General features: G+C 43.6%; 1 protein-coding gene across 1 annotated transcript; it reads left to right on the forward strand.

The window, feature by feature from the left end:
• Positions 1-1,590: 1,590 nt before the first annotated feature.
• LOC106023297 (D-beta-hydroxybutyrate dehydrogenase, mitochondrial-like) lies at positions 1,591-17,379 on the forward strand. The gene is made up of 4 exons (XM_031047551.2): positions 1,591-1,948; positions 10,084-10,236; positions 13,026-13,156; positions 16,434-17,379. Exons 1-4 carry the CDS (start codon positions 1,609-1,611, stop codon positions 16,788-16,790), a joined length of 981 nt encoding a protein of 326 aa, XP_030903411.2. The 5' UTR covers positions 1,591-1,608; the 3' UTR covers positions 16,791-17,379.
• The last annotated feature ends 5,934 nt before the right edge of the window (positions 17,380-23,313 follow it).

The following is a 23,313-nucleotide window of genomic DNA, read 5'->3' on the forward strand; positions in this document are numbered from 1 at the left end:
AGGTTGCTGTTCCCAGAAAGGCTCCCAGGAAGAGTGGAAGATCCCCGGGCGTGTTCTAGGTGCAGACTTGTCTGGATCCTCATCAGTACCAGCCTCCAAGCATATTCCACTTCTTCATGTACTCCCTCAAAATCCAGACCTCTGCTTAAACTTGCTACAGGTAAACCACAACTGACTTGAATTACATATGAGGTACAAGATAGAGAGAAAAACTTCAAGAGTTTTTACTTAAAATGAGTTCTTGAGATAGAAAAGGGATTTCAGAAACTAGGCAAAACTCAGTCATAAATCAATATGACTGTTAACATGTGCGCATGTGTGTGTGCGCATGTACACATGTATGTATGTATTTGAGTAAGGAACAGAAAGATATAAACCAGAGGAAAACCATTCCAAAAAATAGAGGAATTTTACTGCAAATCCTCCGCACTGCAGACCTAACTGGCCTCATTTACTGGACTAGACAGTCATGAAGTTGTTTCTGTGAAGGATACAGTTCTAATCCATACCTTTCAGCCTAAATTATTCTGTTGCTCTGACAACAACACACTGCTCCTGTCCTCAGATGCAACGTTTGTGTGCCACATTTTAATACCTTTTGAAGTGTACTTGGAATCGAGACATAGTAAGATCCAGAGGTTACTTGGGTCACCTTTTACTCTGCAGGAGAATGGTTTTGTCACTGCCTGTGATCTTCATGTTGTTAATGGGACACAGAAGCTGAGATAGTAGAGAACAGCAGATGCAGGGGAGAGGTGGGTGGGAGGTATAGAGAAGGTGAACCTGGAATCCCTCCCTATCTTTCTATGCCAGAGGGAACCAGACAGGGAAGCTGGCTGGAGTACAGGCTCTTATCAACTCTCATGATTTGGAGGGTTGCATAATATCTTTTAAATGCAAGCACAAAGCTCTGTGACTCATGTAGTTGCAGAAGACTGATCTTTGAAGGCTAAAAAAGGGCAGCATCTCCCAGTGTGATGGAGCACGATCAAAGAAATCTTACTGAGAAGTATCTGGAGATCTTCTTTGGGGTTTAACCATTCCACTTCCTACTTGGTCTCTCAGCAGCAAAGTATAACCTCCTTTTTCAAGTCACTTGAGGCTTTAAGTTCTAGTACGCAATGCCTACAGGAATCCTGACAGCGCAGAAGAGAGAGAACTCACTGATTTAAAGCTGAAGTAAATCTAGACAGATGAGCAGCCAATAAAGACACATGGAAAAGAGGTTTAAACAATAATTATTCCATTTCTCCTTAGAATGTTGTTCAAAACACCCTCTGTCAGTGCAAAAGCATCCCCACACAAACATCAAAACCTAGCTGACTGCTAGGGCAGCAGGGCACCACCAACACTGAAACCCCTCTATCACGGCCAGATACAGGAGGTATTTAAGACAGGGTACCCATGAGCACAAGGCTGACCGCGGAGCCGCAGCGATGCAGTGGGGAGCGCCCTTCACCGCGGCCGCTCGGCGGGGCCGGACACGGGCGGGGCGAGGGCGGTGCGTGCGGCCGCCGCTGCCCTGGGAGGAGGTGTTGGGATGTCCGGATGCCGGGATGCTCCCTCGGGCTCCCTCCATTCACACAGGGCAGCAGCGGCGCGGGCGCCATGTGCGCCGCGGTCCCTCTCGTCCTCCTCTTCCTCCTCCTCCTCCTGCTGCTGCTGCCGCGGATGCGGCGGCTCGGAGCGGTGCGGCTGGAGCCGCCCGGTAGGGCCGTGCTCATCACCGGCTGCGACAGCGGCTTCGGGCACTTCCTGGCGCTGCGCCTCCATCGCCTCGGCTTCACCGTGTTCGCCGGCTGCCTGTGCCCCGGCGGTGACGGGGCGCAGCGGCTGCAGAGGGAGGCCGGCGGCAGCGGCCGCCTGCACGTCCTGCAGCTCGATGTCACCAGCGCCCGCGATGTGCTGGCCGCCAAGGAGCTGGTGCTCAGCCACCTGCCCGAGCGAGGTGAGCACCGGCGGCGCGGAGACCCCAAACCCACCCCTCGGGGCGGTGGGGCTGAAGGGGCGGCGGACAGGGAGGGTAACTACAGTGGTTTGCATTTAAACCGCGCTGGTGCTTGGCTGAGTGGCACAAACGGGGCTCATTCATAGTTCTCTACAGTGGAAATGAATGAGGAAATGACCGAATGTGGGGTCCCTGAAGCCCTCTACAGGTATCCGACAGGAGGAACGGCAGGCAAAGCAAAGAGCACGCACTGGAGGCGGTGGGAAGTTGAAGTATTGCAGGGCATGATTTGTGAATAATAAAGGAAATGCAGAGATGGAAGCTGTTGTGCCACACCAAACCAGCTGCTATTGGTACAACTGGAGTTTGTCAAGCTGGTCCTTCAAAGGGTCACTTAAAAGGAAACCTGTCCCATTATACACCCTATAGAGAGTATACACCCAGGGGAAGGGATAGACCTTAACTTGTGAAATAACTGTAGACAACTGAAATCTTGGGTTATCCACTCAGAACACATGACACACAGCAGGACATGGGCTAGTTACCTCTTTCCCCCTTTGACTACAGGGCGAGAGCCACCCAGTGTGATGCTGGAGTATGCACTTGGAATAGAGCACTTAACCAGGCTTGGAAGTAAGGTTCCTTCAGAAATACAGACACTTTCTGTATAGACACAGGGAAAACAAGAAGAGAATAAAGCATGTGGAACAATAATGGAATGCAAGACCTCTGCCTGCCTGGTTCATCAGCATGTTGGGAAGGGGATGAAACAAGTATGAAAAAGCCTTGGTGCTGCTCATCAAGTGCATGTATTTATGGTTGATCTTGACCTTATCTGATTAAGAGGCAGTGTCTTTGGGCTCTTTCCCAAGTGCAGAGACAATGCAGAGGGCTCATGAAAGCTCTTAGAGGCTCGATGAGGACCAGGTTCCCTGAAATTCTGGGTTACAGATCACTTATCTTGTAATTCTGGCAGTTTATGTAATGCTCATGTTCATGCTGTCATGTAGACTCTCGAGTCCACAGTTCAGCACTGACCTGCTGGTAGTCCTTGTTGCCTATAGGCATGTGGACAGACCTACAGACCAAGACAAATCACACAATCAGGGCCTGCTCAGAAGGTCCAGGAAAGACTCTTGAGCACAACTGGGTCTGAAACACTGCATGGACACAACGTATGCAGGGTGATTTGGTGATTTCCCTGGACTGCCAGCCCCTGCTGCAGGGCTGGGCCTGTGCAGCCAGAGCACACACTGTTTGAAACCTTTTCCCACTGTTGTCAGAGGTTCTGCTGCAGCATCATGAGGGCACTCTGCAAAGGCAGAAAAGAACACCAAATTTTACAGATCCAGACAGCATATATGCCTTTTGGGTCAACTCACAGTTATCAAGTAATAACAGCAGAAAGTCTTGGGGGTGTTGGCTGATGAAAACCTCATCACAAGCTGGCAGTGTGCACTTGGCAGCCCAGAAAGCCAACTGTATGCTGGGCTGCATCAAAAGGAGTGTGACCAGCAGGCTGATGGAGGTGATTCTTCCCTTCTACTCCGCTCTCATGAGACCCCACTTGTAGTACAGTGCTCAGTTCTGGGGCTTCTAACACAAGGGACGTGGACCTGCTTGAGCAAGTCCAGAGGAGGCCATAGAGATGCTCCAAGGGCTGGAGTGTGTCTGCTCTAGAGACAGGCTGAGACAGTTTTGTTTGTTCAGCCTCGAGAAGGTTCCTGTGAGACTTTATAAAAGTCTCCCAATACCTGAAGGGGGCCTACAAGAAATCTGGGATGGGGCTTTTTACAAGGGCCTGTAGGGGCAGGACAAGGGGGAATGGCTTTAACCTGACAGAGGGGAGACTGAGATGAGCTCTTAGGCAGAAGCTCTTCCCTGTGAGGGTGTTGAAGCACTGGCACAGGGTGCCCAGAGAAGCTGTGGTTGTCCCCTCCCTGGCAGTGTTCAAGGTACAGGTTGGATGGAGCTTGGAGCAACCTCCTCCAGTGGAAGGTGTCCCTGCCCATTGCAGGGATTGGAACTGGATGAGCTTTAAGGTCCCTTCCAACCCAAACCATTCTAGGATTCTATGAAGTAATCTTCCTCCTAAGCTTATTAAGCAGGAAGAAGCAAAGGAGTTATTTTAATGTCAGATATTAATGGAGTAAATGGCACAAGTCTTCTTCATAACTTATAAAATACAGGGGCATAAATATTTTTATCTTAAATGTAAAGTGACTGTGAGGATACTCCACTTATGTAGAGTCTTTAAGCAAAAGACTTCAGTAGGGGTGCTCCTTCTTGGCACCTCTGAAAATAGATGTGGTGTTTGCTTTGGTATTTTAACTTTATAAACCAGTTTCAATTTCATGATTCAGCTGAAGGTTGGCGCTCATGTTAACCATTTCAGTTTTTAAAGACAGGAATTGTGGGTGGTTTGCATTTCAGATGAAGACTCTTTTAAATGAAATTTAAATGAAAGAGAATTTGGAACCATTTGTAATTGCATTTATGTTCTTAAAGTAGCTATGAGATGAGAGAACTATGTGACTGCACAGAACATTTGAGGTTCCCAAAGGGTGGGCAGCAGAGAGGTGCCTTGATGTCCCATCAGTGAAGGAGCTCTCCATAGTGACAGTTTCACTCAGGTACCATCATGTGCTGGACTTACAGATTCAGGACACTAAAACACTTCCATATAGTTCTCAAAATAGTAACAAGGAAACCAGGAAACCACTTCAGCTATCTCCAGGTTTAATGGTAACTGTGCAAAGGCTATGGATTCCAAATTCAGCTTCAGAAGATGCACCAAAACAGAGAGGAAGCAGTTAAACAATGCTTACTTTTGCATGTTGTGTTTAAATAGCTCAGAGTAAATCCTGGGAAAGATTAAATTGTTGTTCTTTACTATCAGAGTATCATCCTTACCATGGTCTGTGCATCTCAGACAAGCATGGCTTTTTCTTCCAAGTCATCTCAAGTCATCATGACTGATAAGCCAAAATAATGTCTTTTATCTGAAATCTTTTCTTGCAGTTGAAGAAAAAAGCATGTTTTCTCACATTTATTATGTCTGTATACACTATATTCCTCTTTTCAAACCTGCAGAATGCTTTTGTTTCTGCTTTTATTTCCTTAAAGCATCTTGATCCCTACTGTCAGCATCACATACTCTTGTTCTAGACCTCATATGTGGACAAAGGAAGAGAGTCTCCATCCTGAAAAGTGTTCCATCCACATCCCAGGGCTCTCCAGACAAGCAGCTGGCAATGAACAGAGGTGCATAGAGCTCAAGTCCCTCATGAATCTTATTTTTCAGCAGATTTTAGTTGCTTCAAGCCAAGACAAACATTGAAGAGGCTACAGTTCTGCACTGTAAAGCCTGTATTTTTTGCCTAGAGTCTGAGGAAGAACCCAAACACCTAATTGTGGACTCCACTGGACACATATATTCACCTTCTAGTTATGCTGCACCCATGAGATAACACCCAAGCTCTACCTTGTCTTCTTCCTCTGTTATGCAAGAGTAGAAATACAAACTACTGGTAGCACACCTAGCTGGATATTCTGCCACTCCATAGGTAATTTCCTTGGAAGTATTTGTCCTATTCTAGACTGTGAAATTATGTCAATCTGAAAAGAAGAGCAAATCAATTTCCATGACAGGCATCTCACTCTCTAGTGCTAACTAACTGTTCCTCCATTAAAATGTCCTGGCTCTGATGCCTTTATTTGTTCTTATGGCCTGTGTGCCATAAGATGATGCCAATAAGATAACTTTCTAAAATATTTAGAGTCCTTTCTTGCTTAGAAAGAAGAAATTTATTGCACTTGCACATTAAAACCAATGTGAAGTAGACTGGGACTTTGGAGCATGTTGATTTGCAACTCTCTCAGGCTTTACAGCAAACCTCAGTGTTTTTCTTTCTTCTCTTCTTTTTCTTGTTTAAAACATGAATTTTTCTTCCTTTTCTTGCCTGTTGTGAATAGGTGACATGGAGCTAGCTGCAAGGGAGGGTTGTTAGTTATAATCCTACCTCCTACTCCAAGGCTATTAAGTACTCTCCTCAGCTTAGAATTTCCTATTCACAGAATCCACCCAGGAGGCTCATGCTACCATATTTTAGCCCAGACTTCCTATACAAATAGACTCATCATTGCAATGAAGACAACCACAGCAAAACATTCCAGGCAAAGGATGGTGAGTCATGAATGTATGTATCTCAATTTCAGGAGTCTCAGCTGGCCTGCTACCATGGACACCCTGCATTGCTACCAACAGACTGTTCTGCTGCCTCTCTTCATTCTTCTGTAGGAATGTGGCAAATCACATTCTCCTTCCTTTGGCTACGTTCTTTAGTATTGGACTGGGATCTCTCAGGAAAGAGCCTGTCATTTTTGCATGGGCTCAGATTTAGATGAGAAACTCCAAAGATCAGTGATACCAAGAATACATATTAGAGTTCAGGAAATCTGGCCAAATTCAGGTATTATCTGTGTGTAGCCACCTACATAGAAAAGGCCTGATCCCAAAAGGCTTTGCAAGCACACAGCTTGATTGACTTGCATAGGAAGACAACTTTTAAGAGTTTCAGGAAAAACAACAGGCATCTTTTTGGCCTAAAAAAGGGCTTTGAATTTGTGCCTTTTTGTCAACATGTCTTGAAATAGAAACTATCTGGAAGGTTATGTGAGAGCTACTGGTCTTCTGAAAGCCTTGCTAATTTTAAGTTAGGACTCCTAAGGTGATTCTTTATATCCCTGGCTATATCTTTTAATCTTTGTCCTCAGGATCCATTTTCCCAGGACAGAGATCAGTGAAAATCTCTTTGATATCCAGTTCTGCTTCCCCATTTATTTATCCCCTGCCTGCTGTGACATAGTCTAACACCCCTCTTCCTAAACTGTGCTTGACCTTCCAGGTCAAATATCAGCTGCTTTATCTTCATGTGTCTGTGCATGGGCACTGAGGAAATGCAATGTTTCTTCTCTCCTTCAGCTGTTTGATTCTTACTTGTGCCTTTTCCTTCTTGATTTCCACCTGAGGACTGTATTTCCCAGATTACCTGAACTGTCTTAGCAAATATATGATGTATTTTGTATGCACATTTATAGCATTAAGTTTTACCACAAAAAAAGGGAAGACCAAAGCAGGTTCAAGAACCCTGAGTACACATCTGGGCAGGTTGTTTCTCAGGAGGAAGGAAGTTTTCCAGAAAAGTGGCATACAGGAATAATGTTGTTTGTTATTTGGGTAGAATTCTGCAAATTGATTCAAATTAACAAAACTGCAGGAAAATATTTGGAAAATATCAGGACATTTCCCATTCGGGAATGCCAGAAATGTTCTAAGAAACAATAGGTTTCGCTTGAGGACAATCAGAAGGTTTTGAGCTGACTCTGAGCAAAATCTCTTATGTTTTACTTAATCTTCTCCTCAGAAACGCCTGTTCCAGTTTAACTCAAGCCACCTTTGCTCCTCGTCACTTTTGATTTGGCCACTGCAAAGAAAGAAGGAGCAATTAGTCTGTGAACTCTGCCTTTTTATACACACAGGTTGCCCTCACCACTAACCACATGGAGCTTTGAAGTGCATGAGGCAAATGCCTGGAAAGCAAACTTAAGTCTTGCACGCTCAATTCTCTGTTCTACAGTTTAGAAAACAAAGAAGAAAATCAATTGTCTAAAGTTTAATGGCTGGATTTGTGGAGCCCTAATGAATTCAGGGGTGTGTGGAGCAAGTGTTCTCACTGTGCTGTGCAGGATGTAGTGGCAGAAGCAAAATGACTGTTTTTATTAGCAAAGGTGAAGCTGAGAAGGTGAGGGAACAGCTTTGACAGTGGTGCCAGGCTTTAGTTTGTGTTGTGTTAGCTTAGGTGAAAATAAGCCTGAGTACAGAGACCTCCAGCTGTAAGTAGAAAATAGTTCATCTGCAGATCAGATCATGTGTAAGTACTGATACTAGCTTTCACAGAGGACTGTAATCTACTGATCTTGAAGCATTTTCCTGGGAGGTCAGTCCCATTGGGCTGGTTCCATTAAAGAAGGAGAAATAAAGCCAGAGAACATGGAAAGTCCTGGAACAACAGGGCAATGGCAGGGGGAAGAAGAAAGTCCAGGATACCCAGTTCCAGCAGCTAATTTTTTGGTCCATTTCCTCTCCTCTGTCTGCTAATATCCGGGACAGTGGAAAAGAGGTGAGTACATAGGAAACTCCTGCATTGCTAGGACAGTGGTCAGCCTATATCTGAAGTTACAAGAGAGGTGCAGTGCCAAGGATTGCTGTGTGACAGACCACTGAATAATAATTTATTCTCTTTGGAAGACACAGTTATCCAAGTTCTGTATGTTAAATTCCTGATCTTGAGTGTTCTTCTCTGCATATGAGACATTCACTGGAAGAATTCAGTTTCTTTCCCTGTTTAATCATCAGCCTCATAAGTAGTATGTGTATGTTAGGAAAGCTTACAAAGCTCTGCTTTACAAACTAATTCTAAAGATTGCTGTTGGAGCTTTAACCATTGTGAATGATATCTGGTGTTTGCAGTTCTTGGTGGGGCTCTGGAAGGACAAGACACCATGAAACCATCCCAGTAGCTTTGTTACAGAAAGAAGGGTTCAGCCCAAGGGTTTCTGTAGCACCTTCACCAGAGTGACCAAAGGTCTTCCATGAATCTCTTTGCTACAGAGGCACAGGAGTATACAGTTGGGTTGGTATCACACCCATGCCCCAGACTCTGTGTCCAGAGGAAGGAAGGAGGGAAGGAAGGAAGGAAACCTGGGTTCCAGGATTAAGCAGAGTAGATCCTGTAGAATCACAGAATGTTTTGAGTTGGAAAGGACCTTAAGATCATGCAGTTCCAGCCCCCTGCCACAGGCAGGGACACTTTCCACTAGACCAGGTTGCTCCAAGCCCCATCCAACCTGGCCTTGAACACTGCCAGGGATGGAGCACTCACAGCTTCCTTGGGCAGCCTATTCCAGCGCTTCACCACCCTCACAATCAAGAATTTCTTCCTTATATCCAACCTAAATCTCCCCTGTAGGTAGGTATGAAGGAAGGTATGAGAAAGCACTAATTTGCCTCAGATACATTCAACAATTCTTGAAAAAGGAGCATAAGCACAATTGTCAAGGCTGGCAGAAGAAGGTTGCAAACAGCTATTTCATGCCAGTCAGGCTACCCTGTGTACTCTTAGTTACACCACTGGTCACCCTACAAATAGTAGCAGTCAGGATTTGTGGGCAGAAAACAAGGTGTTTTCAAAAGTGCCATGTCCCTCACTGCTTTACTGTACATCTACAGATGGGTGCTATGAAGGCAAGGACAAATCAGCCTGGCTTCATGAGCATGTAGTCAGCATGTCAGCTCCAAACTGACATGTATCCCACACTCCAACAAGAAAGCAGTGGAGGTTATTAACACTGAGCAGGGCTCACATGAAACGTTCTGTGCCTGTGGGCTAAAGGGCTTGTACTTTGTGTCAGAGACCTGTGTCACAACAAGCTTTGCTAACAATAAATTTCTGCTTGTAAACACTGGAATATGACTGCATTTCAGGGATCTGGGCTCCTTAGCACCATTCTTGTATGGGGAATAATGTTTTTCAAGAGTACAAAGTAAGAAGAAAATACCATAGCCACTGGCCTTACTTGGCTCCTTTACCCAGTGCTGCACCCATGTACCTGACTGTGGCTTATTCCAGAAGGAATCAAAGCTCAAATCCTGGAAAAGGCTCCCAGACTTAGTCTCCTAAATTAGTCAGGCACTTTGAAAATATTACCCCTTAGCCTTTATACTGCTTAATATAATTTCCACAAAACTTCTCATAGCACACAGTGGGATTAAAGTAATTAAAATATCATGATACATTGCATTGGCAGTAAGATGTAGTCTCCCAGATCATGTTATTCATAAATAACTTAAGATGACTAAAAATGAGTGATTATTAAATAGCACTGAGGCTTATATAGTCCAGATAATGACCACAATTGCATTCCCTCATGAAACAAAACATGCCAGCAATTAGAAAAGATGAAAAGATAACACAACTAAAAAGTTATTTCCATGGGTCCAAATCTCTGTTTTGTCACCAAATGGTGGTTGTTTTGCAGTGAAAGATGTTTGTTGAGCCTTTTCTCTTCCATAGGCTTCTGGGGGCTGGTCAACAATGCAGGAATCTCAACATTTGGTGAGACTGGGTGGCTGCCTATGGAGAAGTATGAAAGAGTTGCAGATGTGAATCTCCTTGGGAGCATCAGGACAACGCTGGAGTTTCTTCCCCTTCTAAGGAAATACAAGGGTAAAGCTAATCCACTGTTATTTAGAGTTGTAGAATAATTAGCTTACTATAATCAGGGTAAATGTAGCATCTATAAAAAAAGCTTTAATTGTGTCTCATTGAACTGAAATGACAGGCTCCTTCTGTGTGGCCTGAAAAGGAAATCCTGATCCTTGATCCTGAAAAGAAGGTCAAGTTGTAAGGGGGGAAAAGTACCCTTAAAGAGCCTGTCTTTAAAATACATAGAAAAAATACTTACTAATAGTGAATTACCTCAGTGCTTGACTAAGAAAAGAGAGGAAAAAATGCTCACAATAAATCATTAAGCTCAGGCAAGACTTTGTAAGCAGAAAACACAAAGAACCCATAAACTCCTGCTCAACTGTGTTATTTAGGCTTTACTATTTTTACTGTTTGGCAATTAGGAGAAGAAAGATGACATCCAGTCTCCAGTTCCAGGCCTAGCGAAATCCTCTTTATGACCTTGGGCAGGAAACTTCAAGTACAGAGCCATGTGGGTATCCAATGGGATAACTGCATTTGCATGGTACTCCGCATGTGTGGGCTTTATCCTTTCTTCTGAGAAGAAATGGCTCAAAAAGCCCTCTACAGCACTGCAGCATGTCTCAATTACTTTGCAGTTTGTTCCCTACTTGTCCCTGTCTGTATCTGGGAAAGAAAGATACGTTCTTCCTTTCTCCCTCTTTTGCTAAGCTTGTCTATTTAAGTTGTAAGCCCTTTAAAGGTGAGGATCTGTTCTGTGCATACACAGCATCAACTAAAGTAAGGGCTATGTTGCACCTGGAAGCCCCACATGCCACTGTTACACAAAATGCTGGTAAGATAAAAGCATCCCCTTTCTGTCTTCTCTGCTTCTTTCTGCTTGGTTGCCTTTGGTCTATAATACTCTGATGCAAGAAAAAAGAAACCTTTAAATATTGCAAGTTGGATTTGGTTTTGTAAAAGAATGTGCTATTGCATGTACCCAGTGCATGTGTTATGTGCCTGTTACATGGAAACATGCCACTTTTCTTTCTGTGATGTCCTACTTACTGCTAAAACTCTCTGGTGCTTATCCACCAGAGGCATTTGTCTGACTTACTGAATTGCAAGGGGTTACTTTGAAGTGAAAGGGATTAAATGTGTGTTTGATGTTAAGCACGTGCATAAACTTTTAGATTTGGGTCTGGATGGCTGTGCATATATAGTACCTTAGCTCAGAGGAGCACTCTGCATCTCACTCCTGGCTGTCGATGCTGCCTTTATTAACTGCCCACACTCCATTTTCAGGTCCCATCTATGTAGGAGAGGAGCCCAGGGCACTTCTAGGAAGAATTCTAGGTTTCCTGTCTCCTTCCTTGCAGGAACAGCGAGGGTAGCTAAAGCTCATGTTTTTGGGGGCAGCAAGTGACCTTTCCAAATGAAAAGCTTGAATTATGGATATTAAAGCAATCTCCTGGAAAAGTCAGGTTTCGGTAACCTTAGGCAAAGAGAGAAGTTAAATGATGTGTCCCACATCCAGGGTGCATGTACCAAATCACTTAGATACTGGAGAACGTGGAGAAAGGAGGCAGAGGTCATCCTACCCGAGGGCCTCTGAAGGACAAGATGGGTTCTGAAGGAAGGATTTATTGCCATTTTAGGATGAGCACCTGCTCCCAGAAGCACTTCCAGATTATTACTTGTAAAGGGAGGTGCTGCTCTCCAGCACAGAACTTAAGTGTCCTACTCTGAAAGGAGCAACGTTTCCACAACTTTTCCATCTGGCCAGGCCAGCTGATGTAGCATCTTGATCAGCAAGCTGGTTGTGGTTTTCCTGTTGTTGTATACAAGATATATTCTAGACACTGCGTAGGAAGGCAGGGGACCTTATTCAGAATTACAGATTTCACTGCATTCCCACGATACCCTTTTGACACCCCATAAGCCTAAACCATTTGCACCAACTGCCACCAATTGTGGCAGCAATAGGACTGCAACTATGTTCTCTGTATTGCTGGCAATGAGGCCATCTCCTCTCTCACCTCTGGTATTGATATATCCACATTCACACATTTCTCACTCCATAGTATGACTGGTAGAAGTTTACAAGTAAACAGTAGAAAAGAACCACAACCCAGTGCCTCAAATCAAAAATCCCTGATACAAGGCATGCCTGTAGTTGGCAAGACTTATAAAGGAGGAAAAAGCAGCACAGATCAGTGAAATGATATCAAGGCAGTGTGAGGCTGCACAGATTTTGTCAAGTCACCTTTATCTGGTGAAGCTTATCCCTGTACAGTCTGGTTTTGACTTTCTATGCACAGTTGTAAGCCAGGTCTCAGTGCAGATATCATTAGTGCAGAAAATTGTGTTAACAGTCATATATCCACTGCAGGAAAAACCATCTGCTCCTCCTCTCTGCAGTCTATCACTAGCATAGACTTTTATTACTATTTTTCAGTCTCAAGCTTTTAGGGAACTGCTTTTTTCCATCATTTTCATCCTTTCTCAGACTCAGAAGGAATAAGCAGCATAGGGGATGTGATATGCTTTATCCAGTCCAGCATCTTTCAAGAGATGGAAGAAAGATTTTTGTGTGAAGTTCTTTGCTTAACAGCTGAGTGCCCTTTTGTATGGGCACTGCACACTTACATGGCTCAGCTTTGGCCTATTATGTAGTAAACCAGCATAGAATCATAGAACAGTTAGGGCTGGAAAGGAACATCATGCTAATTATCACGTTATCAGCAGCTCAGAAGACTCAGGTTAGAGCAGCAATTCTATGTTTGAGACTGAGAGTGAAGTTATTTGCACTATTTTCTTTCCAGGACGTATTGTTTTCATGTCCAGCATTAATGCCTATTTTACATTGGGAAATGGCATTTATGCTATGACCAAGGCAGCTATTGAAAAATTTTGTGATGCTCTAAGACTGGAAATGAAGAAGTTTGGTGTCCAGGTAAGTGATGTAGTGAGTAGCTAATGTGTGAAACTCCCTGCTCTTTCTAACATTGATTTTTGCATGAGAAAGAGAGATGTTTTACTCCTGAAATTTTTCTAGAGAGCTAAACCACATCTTTTTATGGGGAAAGGAGGCAACTTGCACGAAGAACACTAGACAATGATGTGAGGGTGTGTTGTGATTTAACCCCATACAGCAACTAAGCACCACCCAGATGCTCATTCATTCCCCCCCAGCATGATGGGGGAGAGAATCAGAAGAGTGAGAGGGAGAAAACTCATTGGTTGAGATCAAGACAGTTTAACAGGTAAAGCAAAAGCTGCACAAACCAGCAAAGCAAAGCAAGGAATTCATTCACCACTTCCATGGGCAGGCAGGTGTTCAGCCACCCCCAGAACAGCAGGGCTCCATCACAAGTAACAGTGACTAGGGAAGACAAACACCATCACTACCAATGTCCCCTCTCTTCCTTCTCCTTCCCCAGCTCTATATGCTGAGCATGATGCTGTATGGTCTGGGGTATCCGTTGTGTCAGTTGGGATCAGCTGTCCCATCCGTGTCTCCTCCCAACTCCTTGTGCACCCCCAGCCTGTTCACAGGTGAAATGGGTGAGAGGCAGAACAGGCCTTGGCTGTGTGTAAGCACTGCTCAGCAGTAACTAAAACATCTCTGTGTTACCAACACTGCTTCCAGCTTAAATCCAAGACACAGCCCCATACCATCTACTGTCAACAATATTAACTTTATCCCAGCCAAGACCAGCCCAGGGTGGAAATTTTAGCCAAGGGAACAAGCAGCATATGCAAAATAACATCTACTCTTGTGCAAAGTAAGCTCCATGCACAAACTGACAAAGATAAAATTGGAGTTGAATTGTGGATGCAGCTTCCCCTTGGAAGGAGGTGGTTTCTCTGTGGCTGATCAGTTGGCTGGAAATCACTGAGAAAAGCACACCTAGGTGATGTTTGCAGTTCTGAGAAGCTGTGGGGTAGTATGTCTTTGTGCCAACACTGCCACTTCCACCCTTCCTCCACATCCTCTACAGTGGATAAACCTGAGATGAGCCTGCCTGAGCAGTGCCATGGCCTGTGAAGAGCTCCTAACAGTCCAAGTAATGAAACTTTCTCTGGGGTGGCTCTGGGAGAAGAGAGCCCAGACAGACATTGAGCTCTGTGCAGTGAAAAGGAAGATTTGTCACCTACCAGAGGGCTTCTTTCTTCTCTCACAAAATTAGTGCTTAAAAGATCCTTCCTTTTTGTGGGAACAGCAGCACTGCAAAAGGCAGTATCATGCAGAGTAATTATGTTTTTATTCTCTTAGTCTAAGAGGCTCTAATAGTGCTCTTAGTGCCCTGTCTAAGCAATGATGATAGTCAAACCTGAAACTTAGATCACTAAGTAGCTTTGTTAGGCTCTTTCCTTGGAGTCACTCCACTGCTGAAACGCTCTTCTCAAACACACACAGAGTCTTCCCTGGAGGATTTACATTGGTGTACTCTTTATGTACACAGATTTACAACACTGTTCATAAGATTTGTGTTGGAAGAAATTACAGCTATGCAGCTATTAACTACCCCTCTTGGATAAATATAAAATGCTATAAAATGCAAGTGCTTTTACATATCCTAATACCACACGGCATGACGAAGATTCCAACTGATTAGCTGAGGATAATCTCAAATGCATGGAAGAGCTTAGTTTAACAGGTAAGCTACTCTGGTCGTTTAGGATTTTACAGTTCCCCAGCCCAGGAATAGCTCCAGTACACAATGCAGTGAGCCAGGCTCACAGACATTCCAGAGTATCCATGATTCTGTTTCTCACTGTATGCAAGACACTGGCTGGCATTTTCCTAAACACCTACCCTGCAGAGAGCCTGCAGAACAGAGGGTCCCTGTTCCCTGTGCTTATCTCCCCTGCTCTGTTGTTCCCTTTGTCCTTTCCATAGAAAGTCACCCAGAGGTGGCAAGGAACAGAGCTATGGCTCTGTCCCACTGAACTATGGCCAGGCAAGCTGGCTGCCTGCAGGAAAGTATGTGTCTTCCATTAGAAAGGCTACAGAAAACCAAGGAAGGCAAGAAAAGTAGCATCTCTTCTTTATCTCCAAGCCAACTCCAAAAAACTCCAAAACATGAAGTTTTCCAAACCCCTTTGTCTAAAATAAATGTGGGAAGTTTATTATTGGCATTAGTTTGGCTAATAGCAAGGGGGGCTCCCAAAGATGTCCTGTGACAAACTTGAGGCATAAGCTGCTCCAGCTATGCCCACTGCTTCTGCCGATTCACAACTCTTCCTTCTCCCACACCTGAACCCTTCTGGTATGCAGCACACCAACTGCCATGTAGGCTGAGACAGGTATATCCCATCACCAACACACACTGTAGCTTCTAGTAAATGGGCTGGGTGGCAGATGAGAGACATAACAGTTCTGTAGCTCTGCAGACTTCCCAGAGGATGCCTGTCAGACCCTCAAGTATCCTACATGGCTCAGCACCATTTTTCCTCACCTTGTGTTGTAGTCTTTAGAAATCAGGTCAGCTAAATGCCACAGAGTGTTTAATGTTGCATAGCTACAAACAGTTTGAACAAGCCTGCTGCTGAGGACAGGTATACACACTCTGAGTGCTCAGTGTGCTCTGACATCACTCAGAAGCCTCAAAAGTTAGCAGAGCATCAGCAGCAACACACACAAAGAAAAACAGGCAGAGCAGCAAAGGATGTGTGTGCTTTCCATTTAAATCCACATGCACAGAAAGCTATGGAAATGAGCTAATAATTCTAGTGAGAGTCAGACCAGGACCTTTTGTCCCCTCTGTGCTTGGCTGACGTGGCCTATTTTACTTTTAACTAGACATACATGGGAAAACAGCACTTCTTTCTCCAGGACCTTCTAATTTTCTTTGACATCTCCTTTTGTCCTAAAATCAGGTAAAAAATTACCAATTGCAAGATCCACCAGTGAGTGAAAACCCCCTAAATATTCCACTTTGGAGACATCAAAGTCATACTGAAATGCTTTGTATCAGTATTGTCAAAACATTTACATCATTAAGCATTCTATAAAAATCAAAGATGCACAACAGTATTCAGTGAAGATATGCTGAGTAGTCACAACAAGAACATTAAATCAGAGCGAAACAAGGAAGTCAGAATAAAGCATCTCTGCAACCTTAAACATTTCACAGAAAGCTTTTGATCTGTTTTACTGACTGTAGTATTTAATTGGATTCAGGATGACTGATTGCATCTTGATAAGTTTTACATGTTGCTTTTAGGTCTGTGTTATTCAGCCAGGAAATTATGCACGCTTCACAAAGATCCAGCCACCACTCAGTGCCGAAGAGATCTGGAATGAACTCAGTGAAGAGGAAAAGACAGTTTACAATAAGGAGTATGTTCAAGAGCGAGCAAACTTTTTCAACAGCATTCTGAATGACGGAAGCACTAAGGGCAATGAAGTTGTGGATGCTATGGTAGATGCTTTAATGTCTCCTGCACCCAAGGCACGTTACATGGTAGCAAAGCTGAAGGAGAAAGCACTGGTGTTTGTGTGTGCTTTATTCCCAACTTTTGTGATGGATTCTGTTTTGTCTTATGCTCTGAGTAAAGTAAAACTTGGTACTATTCAGTGACTCAAGCAGATGTGAAAGCCAGGACTGAATCTAATGCCCTTGAAATCAATGTAATGACACCAATAAACTGATGCAAACTGTGGAGGGTCTCCCTAGTCAGAACTGTCAGTTATTCACAGGGAAAAGCATACAGGAACCCACACAAAATTAATATATTTGTTTAGGTGACTTTATTTCTCCCATGTGAAAAAAAACCCACATCCACTTATGCCGCTTTAGGTATTGCCTAGAAAATTTAATGCTGCTTTTCCTAACACAATACAAGGCTATTGTGCTACAGACATGAGGGAGACAAAATGCAGCATTTCCTATATGACAACTGAACATCTGAGATCATTACAGCAGACATGAAAATACCTTATCTGTAGGATACTCGGTAGTAATTTATTAGGGCTGATGGGAAGAGGTTAATGGAAAAGTTAGGAACGAGATACAGACCTTGAAATACTTTTAATGGAGTTAAGTGGCTGTAGAAAGTTAGGAAATGTCAAATAATAAAGTAATATGGGAACAGTGTCTTCGCTAACTAAAGGTCAGTACTTTTTCAGGTGCTCTGGATACATCTGTAACAAAGCCAGTATGTCATGGGCTTTGGAAAATAAGTAACATATTCAATTTACAAATGAATGTTCAATCCTAAATAAACTCTTATCTTTTATCTGATGTCTGGATTAATCAATGCTTTAACCTAAAGTGTAGTAGAGAGCTAAACACCAAGGTGAACCTGTAGCTTAGAAAGATCATATTCATTGCTGGATTACACATACACAGTTTTAAATTTGCCTTGGTTGTGGCATGGCATAAAATCCAAGAACTCTGAGGCCAAAAGATCCCAGAAGAGCTGGGATAAGCTGTGGTGACACTGGTAGATATAGGGCAGCAGCATGGAGCATCAGCCTCCCCCAAGCCAGGTCTCCCACATCAAATTGAAGACCCTGCTGTAAGCTGACCTAGCTGATTTTTTGGTCTGAAAATTGCATCCTATTCCCAGGAAGTCTTTCCTAATACATCTAAATAACTACTGAGAAAAATTCCTCTCTCTTGTGAGGGACAGTCTGAGTCAGGAACACAGGTGAGATGAGCAAACATGACTATTCCCAATCCTTTCCTGATACACCCAGCAATGGAACCACCATCTTATTGCACTTGGTTTAGATTGTGGAACATCTCTTTCCAAATGCTGAACCCATCCCTGGAGCTGGCATCCGCAAGAGAACAAGTCAGGGCTCCCACCTGCTCCACAGCCCATCAACAGCAAGATAATTAGATGATTATCACCCACTCTCCTCATTTAACCACAGCTGAGCAAGGCCAAGCAAGGGAATAGGAACAAGGCTTATTCCAACTAAACCAATTGATTTCTTGTATAAGAATTCCCCCTGCTTGACCTTAGAGATTTCAGCAGGCTTACATTGCTTTGGAAAAGTTGCTTTCATGCTCTTTGTGTGGATTACCCTTTCTTACAGTAAGTAGCACTGAACTCAACAAGCAGCTTTGAAAGCCAGATGTTTCCCCATCAGACCCAGCATGTGTGTGCTTCTCTATGCCTCAAAGGCAATGTTGCTTTCCACTACATGGTCTCCCTTCTCTTCGCATTTCTAAAACCTACTGCAGTAAGTTGCTGCTGAGAGCCAGCATCACCAAAAGATTTCCCTCCCAAGGTACCAACAAAGGGAACTAAATTCAGGGTGAAAATTCCTCCTTTATTTGCTGTGCATGTGGTGAAGCAGGTGACCAGTGTTTCAGTAGCCTCTTGTAACATCAGATGAGCAATGCTCCAGAACATTTATTCCTTCATCCTGAAAACTAAGAACTTGCAGTGTGTAGTTTCTTACCCAGGGTACAGTGACAAGCCAGATGAGAACAAATGGGACAAATGAAGGCAGTTTGTGTTTTCACTGCTGTCTCACCTGTCAGCATGGAAGCTGAAAAACAGCTATAAAATTATCATCTTTCTTCTTCTCCCTCATCTTTTTATTATGATCTGCATATAAAGAACTGATCGAGTCAGATCTTCAGTTATTAACAGGCCTGATGCCTCCCACTGAAAGTCATCTGGAATCCTCCCACTGAATTCTGTGTGTTCCAAGGCACAGTGTTAGACAAGCATGAAAAAAAAGGAGAGGGAATGATTTCAGAGCTTCTGGGCTTAATAGGAAAGAGACCCTCAGAGAAATGGCGATGAGAGGGGTTCAGCACTCCCTCCTCCACATGTCTTGTAGGGTGCAGAAGTTGTGGGGTTAGTAACAGAAGCTTTTATTGAACAAACATTGCTAACCGAGTCAGTAACAAATTCCAAGGACCCCCAGAGCTGTTGGCTCTTCAGCCAAACTCCTGCCCACCCACGTGTCACTGCAGAGCTCACCTGACTCTAGGGATCCTAGCCCTTGTCCTGGCCATACAGTACCTGGAAGCATGCCCTGGGAAGTGCAGAGTTGCTGTACTCCCCACCATCCCTTTTGCTACTTTGCCCCATTGTTGGATGAGCAGTGCTGTCTCACCCGGTAACCCTCAAATCACCTTTACCTCAAGTCAAGTTAAAGTGCAGATGCACACAAGAGGCCTGTACTTACAACATCCAAAACAAACAACAGTTACAGTGTTTTAGGAAAACCTGAGGTGACAAAAAAAGATAAAAACTAATACTTTGTTGACACAACTTTTAAATCTAAAATACTCCTCTCTCCTGATACCCAGCTCACCTGCTGCAAACACTCTCCTGGGATTGCATTCAATAGAGAACCTCTTGGCAGAACACATTAGCTTTTATGACTATTCAGCTTTTATAAGCCCTGCTAACAGCTTGGTAAATCTTAAATTTCCCTTGAAAACAACCACCACAAGAGAGACACAGCTTCCCTCCCAAGCATTTTCTCCAGGGACACAGTAACCAAGTGACTCAACCAAGTACAGAAGCAGATGTGATACTACCATGGGTTATGGAGCCCTCTTCTAGCTGCATGAACAGACATGGATTTTACAGAGGTCTGGTCAGGAGGTAAATTCTAGCCATCCATGCTTTCTTACTAAGCACTTACACCAGTTATTCCATGGGTTTTCTCTTCTATGCAAGGGCTAATTCCTGAGAGTGAATACTAATTGGCAGAAAGAATAATCATTGGTTTTAACAATAAGCAATTGTAGAAAGAGTATCAGGAAGAGGGAAAAAAATCAAGCTAAATCAGTTTAGTAACTTGTGCATTGATCTGAATGATATTAACAGCTTCATACAGTATCATCAAAAAAGAAACAGAGCAGAGCCTAGAAAATGCACATCTAATGTGAGGAATAGCACGGTATTACCTATGAGCACAGTTTTGAGGTGGTTGTGCTGCAACAAAGATCATCTCCAGAAGCTCATTGCTCTTTTCAGACAGAGACTATTTCCCTAACTCGAGAGAGTGCAGTTTGAGAAAGGCCTCCATGACAACTCCCCAGTCCCAGCCATGGGCTGTTTCAGTGGGTAGAAGACCTATACCTCTAAACTTGTGAGCATTGCTATGGACATCACCACCATTTACAGACACCAACCCTGAGCAGATGCGGCAGCAGCACTTTGCTCCCACTGCAATGTTATGGATGGGGTAAGCAGAGAGGATTTTTGATGCTTAGGAATGTTAACACCCTGATTTGATCTCATGCTCCTTCAGTGTAACTTACAGCTAGCAGAAACAGTCCAGATGACCTTCAGAATTAACCAAATATGTAAGTTTGTGTCATTCTCCTAAGCTGGCAAATTTAAACAAGGAGATCTTGGATGTAATGCACCATGCAGCAGATTTTTTGCAGTAGCATCAGAATCCAGAGAGATGAGTAACAGGAATAATTACTTGCACAGTGAAAGGCTTAAGTAAAAGTCATGCAATCCCCGAGCACACCTTCTAGCTGAAGTCAAGCTATCATGTAGCTCAGCTCCCACTGATGTCAGCAGTGCTCCAGTGCCAACCAGCACCAGAGTCCTAGCAGTACACAGTCTCCTTCCAGAGGTCAGCACATCCTCATGCTTTTACTCTGACAGATAAAACCCAGCACAATACAAAGACAGCAAGTGACAGTGAGGATGACAGCTATATTATTCCACTAGTTCCACACAGGGACTGTGTAGTGCTGCCAGTCTGGCACCTCCTGCTAGCACCAAACAAAACTTCACAGCCTTTGTATTTAAGTACTTTGAAGCTGCTGTTCAGCAGTGAAATCTTTTCACGTGGAATTAGACCATTTTGGAGCCATAAAGTGAACATACTGGTAATGGGGGCTTTCCCTATCATGACAAAGTCTAGGAACAATTGAGATTAATGTTTAAGAGTATGTAAAACAAGAGGAAGACATACATGCTCCTCAGTAATAAATGTTCTTTGGAATAATCCTGGTTAGGAAATTATTTATTACTGATTATCTTATCCTAAAATGCTGACACAGTGAGCAAAACCTATCTGCTGTGGGCTACAGAGATAGCATTTATCCAGGTAACCATGAAGTGAAGCACCTCTGTAATTGTCCCAGGAGCAGACATTGCTCCTTCCTGACCGTGAGCTGCTAGAGATGTCCCTGTGTGAGGGGAGGGTGCATGTTTGCAGCATCCAGGACAGAGCAGCTTCAAAACCACCCCAGTTTTTACCACATTAAACCTCTGGACAGTATTGCTCTCAGATGAAGACTCAGATGGTGTGCAGGCACCTTGGCTGTACCAAGCCATATGAGAACTGTGTCTTGATTTGTGCTGTTCTGTTTCCCAGGTTTGCCTCTGGGAGTTGTAATCTCCAGTTAAGAGGCTCTAGGGTATTTCCAAAGCTCTGGGCAGTTTACATCTTTCTTTCCTTAGTACAGTCAGTTACATTTTTACTGCCACCATTCCACTTGTGTTCCTGCGTTACCTTGGCACTCCACCAAAATTGAACTCTCAGGCAAAAAGAGCCCAACAGCTTGAGACTTCAGACCTCGGGATAATATTCTCTAGTGAGCTTTATTTATCTTAGAGATAAATAAAGGGAGATAACTAAAGACAGGTAATACTGTGAGTTTCTCTAATAGGATTTTGATCCTATTTATTTTGGAGATGTTGCAGTACCTTAACAAGAGCAGCAGCCAGCAAGGCAGAGAGATGCTCTGCTCTTGAAGCCACATTACTTTGAAACACCAGTTCAGCAGCTGAAAAAGGATGCTTTGCTTCTTGAATGAGTCCTCATTATCTCTCTCAAAAAGCTCACAGAAAGATGATGATCACCATGAGAATATAAATATTATCACAAAAACCTAAATATCCCCCCAGTACACATGCAATTATACACACACCCATGCTTGGGGTGAAATAACAAGTAGCCACACTTGTTATGGTCTCCAGAGTTTCCATAATTCCCAGAGTCAACTCGTGCAGGTGTTTCACACAGATATTTAGTTATTTTTGGACTAAATTTCAAAACATATGTGTTAGCCTTTCTAATGTGCATTTAATGTGTGCTACTTATAGACTGAGAAAAAGGAGAATTCACCCAGGCCTTTAGGCCAAGACACATGTGTCTCCTTGCTTGTGGCAACAGTAAAGCACAGGCTCTAACAGACAATAGCAAGGAAACATCTGCTGCTGTGCCATGTTTGCAGCAGCTATTTGGTGTGACCAAGGGCAAGGGCCTGGATGATGTATTTTCCAAAGAGGAAAGCAATCAACCAAAGCAGAACAGGGCAAAACTAAGTCCAGCCAATTCACACTACAAAGTGCTACCATGAGATATCTACTGTCCAAGTGGCACTCTTTGCAGGGGAAATAATGAAATGCTTCATGCTAAAATGATGTTATCTCTTGTTCTTACTCACCACACAGTGCCATGCCTTGCGTCACCTGTCTTTCCGTGCTGTTGGACACACATCCAACTCCGTGTCACCGCTTCCCTGGCAGAAGAGATTTCATATCAAAACCCAATTTTTAATGTTTAACTTCCTAATACTAGAGGTGTTTTGCAAATAGTTCAACAGCCAGTCTTGGCTAGGTATAAGACAAACAGTCTCCCTGCAGGAGTTGGCCTCTGCCATTATCCCATACATGATTACTGACGAACAGGGGCACCAAGGGCCAGCTGGTTTGTGGCACTTGGATGCTGGAATTAGACACTAAATACCAAGGGCTTGAGAAGTCTCAGTGTTAATGTTAATGGTGTTTGCCTTCTGGAATGAGTTATGCTTCAACTTGCTTAAACAGTTTTGAGTATTTTTCCTCATTCATTGGCATTGACATTTTTTCTCCTGTTAATAAATAGGTTTCTCCTTCCAGCCAGGTTTATGAATAATTATGTTTCAATTCAAGTCTAAAACACCTCATTTATATTACAATGTTACACAAACCCTCTGGGGATGGCTATGGAGTTGGGTTATACACAGATCTTGTCATTCTGATTTTGTAGCCAGTAATTCTAGTAAAAATTAGAGGTGATTTACATGGGAGGAAGAGGAGGTTTGGCAAAAAAAGTAAGTCAATAGTGAGAAAATGTCAAAGGCCATGACATCCAGTGCCTTCCCCATGGCAACATAG

The sequence above is a fragment of the Melopsittacus undulatus genome, chromosome 3 (genome assembly GCF_012275295.1).
Source record: "Melopsittacus undulatus isolate bMelUnd1 chromosome 3, bMelUnd1.mat.Z, whole genome shotgun sequence".
NCBI classification, from domain to species: Eukaryota; Metazoa; Chordata; class Aves; order Psittaciformes; family Psittaculidae; genus Melopsittacus; species Melopsittacus undulatus.

Coding starts and splice junctions, on each gene's coding strand:
- LOC106023297 (XM_031047551.2), top strand. CDS start 1,609: ATGTGCGCCGCGGTCCCTCTCGTCCTCCTCTTCCTCCTCCTCCTCCTG. Junction 1,949..10,083: donor CAGCCACCTGCCCGAGCGAG/GTGAGCACCGGC, acceptor TCTCTTCCATAG/GCTTCTGGGGGCTGGTCAAC. Junction 13,157..16,433: donor TGAAGAAGTTTGGTGTCCAG/GTAAGTGATGTA, acceptor TGTTGCTTTTAG/GTCTGTGTTATTCAGCCAGG.